This window comes from Notolepis coatsorum (genome assembly GCF_963971535.1).
Source record: "Notolepis coatsorum genome assembly, chromosome: 15".
Lineage (NCBI taxonomy): Eukaryota > Metazoa > Chordata > Actinopteri > Aulopiformes > Paralepididae > Notolepis > Notolepis coatsorum.
Genome location: NC_140179.1, coordinates 83,860,772 through 83,867,922, shown reverse-complemented (window position 1 = coordinate 83,867,922; position 7,151 = coordinate 83,860,772). Strand labels below are relative to the sequence as shown.

Genomic DNA, 7,151 nt, shown 5'->3' with positions numbered 1-7,151 from the left:
AAAAACATGGTAAAAAAAGAATTACAGTTTTATTAATGTAGACCTAGACCATCTCAGTGTTGCTCATAGCCAAATCTAACTTATAAAGCTAGATTCACATTTGAAAACAGCTACCATCTTTCAGGTACATTAAATTATTACTATGAATACGCAGAACACCATGTTAAGATTATGAAGGAGACAAGAGTCATCAAGTCATGTCGGAACACATGTGAACTTTATTGGGATTATTTAGTCAAGTGTACAGGTTGGCCCCACCGGTCTGGCACCCCATCACCTCAAGACCCCTTGTCCCCTCACCCCACGGATGGAACCACCAACAGGGAAGGAGGAGTCACTATTGTGTTTTGCATAACAAAAACAAAGAAATTTAACAGGACCAACATATTTTTAAGGCTGCAAGTACAAAAAACCCAGACATAAGTCCTCAGATGAGACTGTAGAACCTTTGGGTGTTTTTTACTTAGCCAAAAAAAAACATTACAGTCACCTTCACCGTTCCAGTTTTTAAATCCTGAGTCAAGCGCCAAAAATAACTGAAGCCATGACAATGAGTTGGTCATCTAGGCTCTGTGCCTGAGTGTGTATGAGAATGTGTGGCGTGTGTGGTTGTTTTGCGCAGAGCTGAAGTTGTTGTTGGACGTTTGATCGGGGGAGGGAAAAAGGGGGGGAAACGGTTTAGAAACATTTGCGGTGGACGATGGAGGGGCCAGACTCATCATACTCCTGCTTGCTGATCCACATCTGCTGGAAGGTGGACAGGGAGGCCAGGATGGAGCCTCCGATCCAGACAGAGTACTTACGCTCTGGTGGGGCAAGGATCTGTAGAGAAGACAGGACAGAATCCATTAGATGAGGGTACCAGCTAGTTTGTACATCTCAGTGCTACTAGTCTTCCAACAAGGCAGCATAGGGAAATCCTATGAAACAATTGCCTACTTGAGCAGAATGATCCGAGGCTATAGTAGTGCATTTGGCCTAATCATCTCACCTTGATCTTCATGGTGGAGGGGGCCAGGGATATGATCTCCTTCTGCATCCTGTCAGCAATGCCGGGGTACATGGTGCTACCCCCAGACATCACGGTGTTGGCATACAGGTCCTTACGGATGTCAAGGTCGCACTTCATGATGCCGTTGTAGGTGGCCTCATGGATACCGCAGGACTCCATACCTGGAGAGAAGAGGCACAACGGCCGTCAGTGAAGTGGCAATAACAGATGCTAGCACTATAGGCAAGAGGTCTCATCTGGGCCGTTTTTGGGAAAGCAGTGATCGACTACTCACCGAGGAAGGAAGGCTGGAAGATAGCCTCTGGGCAACGGAACCTCTCATTGCCGATGGTGATGACCTGTCCGTCGGGCAGCTCGTAGCTCTTCTCCACGGAGGAAGAGGAGGCAGCGGTGCACATCTCCTGCTCGAAGTCCAGGGCGACATAGCACAGCTTCTCCTTGATGTCACGCACGATTTCCCTCTCGGCTGTGGTGGTGAAGGAGTAGCCACGCTCTGTGAGGATCTTCATGAGGTAGTCTGTGAGGTCACGGCCGGCCAAGTCCAGACGCAGGATGGCGTGGGGCAGGGCATAACCCTCATAGATGGGCACTGTGTGGCTCACACCATCACCGGAGTCCATGACGATACCGGTGGTACGACCGGAGGCGTACAGGGAGAGCACGGCCTGGATGGCAACATACATGGCGGGGGTGTTGAAGGTCTCAAACATGATCTGTTGGAAAGACATGAGAAAAGTGAATATTGGGTGTGGCAATAAGCAAGGCTTTAGCTGTGGGCACTGCACTCAATACATGCAGTAGTGTGCATGCATCCTAGGATGTTAGTTTGAGAAAAGGTGCAGCAATACATTCCTCACACATAAGTTGTGCATGTTAAGATTCTCAAGTAACATGAGCTCTCTAGCCCCTTTCGGTACTGTAGGTCACGCCAACATCGTTGGACGAGCTAAAGCTCTCATGAATCTACAGTCCCTTCTAAGATCATTGAAAAATCCCACAATTAAGTCTGTCGCTCTGGGCGGCAACAAAACTTGTCGTACAAGTGTTGCAGATACATTTCAACAGTACTCACAGTACAAGATACAAGATACAAGAGTTTTATTTGTCACGGCATACAGGTATACAGTGAAATGCGGGGGGTCTCGCCCGCAACGATGTGCAATAGTACAAGTAATAATAATAAGAGTCCAACCAATAGAGCGACAAACAACAAGCAATAAACAAGTAAACAAAGTAGGCATATCGGTATCTGTACATGAGCTATTTACAGAGCATGGTAGGTCATGCTAGGTCCTGTGGCAGTGCAGTACACTGTTAGCTACGGATGAGGCATTGGGTCTTTATGTACACTGCTATACAATGCTATATTATACGATCTCAAGCTATACTATTCTTAAAGTGATCTTTCCTTCTGTAAAGTGTCCATAGTGTGAGCGTGTGCAGCATGAGTGAGTGTGTGCTCATGTTAAAGTGGCTGCTAGTGTGTGAGCGTGTACAGTGTAGTGTGTGTGTTGTGTGTGTGCTCATGTGTGCTTGTGCGTGGAGAGTTCAGTGTTCAAGGCTCTGATGGCCTGGGGGAAGAAGCTGAGCCTAAGTCTCTGTCCTCGTTACTGGTGCTTGCAGGCGTTTGCCTGACCGCAGCAGCGTGAACAGGCTGTTGTTGGGGTGGTGAGGGTCTTTCATTATCCTGCAGGCTCTGGATTTGCACCTCTTGTTGTATAGGACCTGCAGGGTTGGTAGTGCAATACCTGTGGTACGCTCGGCTGAGCGCACCACTCTCTGTAGGACCTTCTTGTCCTGTGCCGTGCTGTTGCCATACCAGGCAGTGATGTTTCCAGTCAAGATGCTCTCTACAGCTCCGGAGTAGAAGGACTGGAGTATCTTCCCAGATACTCTGAACTTCCTTAACTGTCTCAGGTGGTAGAGGCGCTGCTTCGCTTTTTTTTACGACTGAGTCTATGTGTGTTGTCCATGTCAGGTCCTCTGAGATGTGGACCCCCAGGTACTTGAAGCTGCTCACCCTGTCCACGGTAGCCCTGTTTATCCTCAGTGGTGTGTGTGTCTCCTGCTGTCTCCTCCTAAAATCCACGATCAGCTCCTTGGTTTTACCAATGTTCAGGAGCAGGCTGTTGTCCTGGCACCAGCGTTCCAGTACCTCAACCTCCTCCCGGTAGGCCTTCTCGTCGTTGTCCGAGATCAGCCCCACCACCACCACTGTGTCATCCGCAAACTTCACTATGGAGTTGGAGCTGAACTTGGCCACACAGTCGTGTGTGTACAGTGAGTACAGCAGGGGGCTCAGAACACAGCCCTGGGGGGACCCGATGCTCAGGGTGATGGTGTTGGAGGTCTGACCCCCCACCCTGACCGCCTGGGGCCTTTCACTCAGAAAGTCCAGTATCCAGGCGCTCAGAGCGGAGCTCAGACCCAGCTCGATCAGCTTGTCCACCAGTCTGGTGGGGACTATGGTGTTGAACGCTGAGCTGTAGTCAATGAACAACAGTCTAACATAGCCCCCCTTCTGGCGGTCAAGGTGAGAGAGGGTGCTGTGCTATGGCAGTGATATGGCAGTACTTGGGAGACCTCATCATCAGTGGACCTGTTTGGCCTGTATGCAAATTGCTGGGGAGGGAGGCACAAATGTGATCCTTGACCAGCCTCTCTAAACATTTCATGGCCACAGAGGTGAGTGCCACCGGTCTGTAATCGTTGAGACATGTTGGGGAGGGTTTCTTTGGTACAGGGATGATGGTAGACATCTTGAAGCAGGCAGGGACCACTGACTCCGCCAGGGATCGATTAAATATGGCGGTGAACACAGGGGCTAGTTGCACGAGGGTTTGCTAAACATTTTAAATAATTTTAATAAAAGTCAACTTCAGCTAAAACTGCTTTTCAAAATGGCTGCCTTTCTGCATTGTGACATGAGTGGTGTGCCAAGCAATGCAAAGAAAATGCAGAAGGAGGACGGCAGCCATTTTGAAGGAAAGCAGTTTTTAGCTGAAGTTGACAAGTTTATTAAAATTATTTAAAATGTTTATTAGCAACAGCAAGATTTCAAACCCCTAGTACCGAAAGGGGCTAATGAGCTCTAATACTATGGTGCTGGTCTACAGGTTGAACTAGCATCATTCTTTATGGCCACAAGTGCAGAGAAAAGCAGCACACAGTCAATAGAAGACCTGTAGTTTCCAGAGAAAGACTGATAGATCATCTTATAGGATGGGCTCCTGGAGAAGAGGGGGGAGAAGTAAGAATAGAAGGAGGAAGAGGAAAACCAAGAAGGAAATGGCCTATAGTTCTGAACTAACATCTAACAAAAGATAGTATGAAACTTTAAACGTCAGCCATAATGAACATGCGTGTGGTGGGTTTATACCTGGGTCATCTTCTCCCTGTTGGCTTTGGGGTTAAGGGGGGCCTCTGTGAGCAGGACGGGATGGTCCTCGGGGGAGACTCTCAGCTCGTTGTAGAAGGTGTGATGCCAGATCTTCTCCATGTCGTCCCAGTTGGAGACAATACCGTGCTCAATGGGGTACTTGAGGGTGAGGATACCCCTCTTGCTCTGGGCCTCGTCACCGACATAGCTGTCCTTCTGACCCATACCGACCATCACTCCCTGGGCAAAGAAAAGAGTGATATGGTTAGATGTTATGTTTATATAGCCATATACCACCATTGAGCCAAGATTAGAGATCATTTAAAGTCACTGAAAAGTGAAATCCAGTACTGTATGTCATTATGTCCCAAATAACAATTAGCTCGACAGTGGTGGAAAGCATTATGTCGAGTAATGTGAGAATTAGCATAATACCACGATTTTAAAATGTAGCTAGTGCCAATACAACCTTTTGTTTAAGCTAACATCGGTAACAGCCCGGGTTTTCTCACCTGATGTCTGGGGCGGCCGACAATGGAGGGGAAGACAGCACGAGGCGCGTCGTCTCCGGCGAATCCGGCTTTGCACATACCGGATCCATTGTCAACAACCAGTCCGGCGATTTCGTCTTCCATGGCTGAGCTGTAAAAAGTAAGACAACCGTTTAAGTCAAAGGCTACTTCTTTTATGTGGCGTGAAGAGTCAAATCCACATACGAACAGCGCCCCTATGACGCAGCAAGTTCTCACTTCCTGTTGCCGACAACTGCAGTTCACGCGCTAAACCACAAGGTTTCCGTAATTTGCTTCCTTTAGCCAACAATAGCCAGATTCCATTTCCCCTTGTCTGTCTTTTTGGGCGTATGATTTTGTGAGTTGTTACTACATAATTTCCTATATGTTTTTAATGTTTGCTTTTATGTTGTTTGCAACACTGTATTGCTGTTATCCTAGCCATGGCTAGCTCAAAAAGGAGATCTTGTAATCTCAATGGGAATCGCCTGGTTAAATAAAGGTTAAATTAGTACGATTATATTGCAGCCGTTACGGAGTCCTATGTGGCTAATTTGGTTGATCGTGATGATGATGCATTAAATAGCCATACCCTCTATAGGATCTTATTCATCTACTGCACATGCTATTGCTCGTCTTGTACAGTATGTGGCACCATCAGACCAGCTAGGGCATGACGTGTCTCGGAGGAGAAGTGCTGATCTAGACCTGGGCATGTCTGGTATGCAGGGGTGTAAAGTACTTGAAGGGGGTGTAAAGTACTTGAGTAATTGTACTTTGTTACAATACTGTTTGGGGGGATTTGTACTTTACTCAAGTATTATTAGGTTTGTATATTTGTACTTTTACTCAATTACATTTCAGAGAAAAAAATACATACTTTTTACTCCTTACATTTAAAATGCAGACCACAAAGTACAAATCTCGCAGGTTCAACCATTTTAATTGTTAACGTTATTAACTTATTAATTCTGCCGCTGCACTTAATTTAAAAACAGCCAATCAAATCCCCATCAATGGAAAATTAACCCGCCCATACCCATGCTGATTGGTCCTTGTGTGAGCGTATGCTTGGTGTGACGGCCACACACTTTGCCGCACATCAGCACTAATGTCGGTAACCACTACACTCCCTCACTACACTCCCTTTCTTTTCATTTTGTCCTTATGCATTGTTAACATCCATAATACCCATACACAAATCAAATAATGACACCACACATCATTATTGTTTCATATACCATACTTCCATCTTATTTGCATTATGATATATTACAAGGTCCTAAGTTAGTGCACACTTAGTTTACATTGTTTTGTTTATCATAATTGTTCATTTATCATTAGTTTGTATTTGCTTATGCCGTTTCTTTGTCTTACATCAAAAAGTCAAGATAGACTGCGCTCACAAATTATAACACTGGGTGCTGAAATCCCGTCGAGTATAATAGAAAAAGAAAGCAATACGCTTGGACCAGGGCCCCGTTCCTTGTACCTGGATAACTGAGTTAGCCGGATAACTTTAACTGGATAACTGAGTTAGCCGGACTTTCCGGTTCCCAGTACGTGGATTTTCCAAATTACCATGACAACAGATCCAAAAGTTTGAGCCTGGTCGAAAGCAGAGTTCAAGTTCAAGTTAGCCTGAACTATCGCCACGCCCCCGCAAAGAAGTGACAGCCCGTTTCCTGAAACTATTCCCACAGTCTACGATCTGCATTATACCATTCTGAATTACGTTTTTGTGCTCCATTCTTCCAGAGGGGGCTTTTGAAATGTAAAATAGACCCAAAATGCTGATACTAAATTCACTTTGTCCTAAACAATGCACGTTATATATACCGTGGCGCTCGCTCGTGCGATGTACACATTATGTGGTTATTTCAATTGTAACTGGGATTAAGATGTCTGATGAGATGCGCTGTTTGACGGATTTGAGAAATTGAATGAGCCGTTGACGTCACATTAATGAATGAGGATAAAGAGATAAACTTCATTCAAAACAAAGGATATTCTAAACACGGGTCTCTCGTTCATTAATGTATAAACAATGAATTTATCCCATCTGGCACAGTGGCCCAGCGGTAGCGCTCAAGCCTGCCAACCCAGCGACCGGGGTTCAAAACCCGGTGTTTCCAATATGATTTTTTTGAATATAATATTAATGATTATACGCAAAGGTAGCATAGTTTTAAGTTAAAATATTATAAATCTACATGCATTGAGGATGTCATTCTTTATATAGCTCTCA

The 7,151-nt window shown here is 45.7% G+C and overlaps 1 protein-coding gene across 1 annotated transcript; it reads right to left on the bottom strand.

Annotated features, from left to right (window-relative positions):
• Positions 1-648: 648 nt before the first annotated feature.
• LOC311241338 (actin, cytoplasmic 1-like) lies at positions 649-5,026 on the bottom strand (the record flags this gene model as incomplete). Its single annotated transcript, XM_084330122.1, has 5 exons — positions 649-822; positions 992-1,173; positions 1,287-1,725; positions 4,392-4,631; positions 4,904-5,026. The coding sequence occupies 5 exons, from the start codon at positions 5,024-5,026 to the stop codon at positions 679-681; spliced, it is 1,128 nt and encodes a 375-aa protein (XP_084186248.1). The 3' UTR covers positions 649-678.
• Between the last annotated feature and the right edge of the window lie 2,125 nt (positions 5,027-7,151).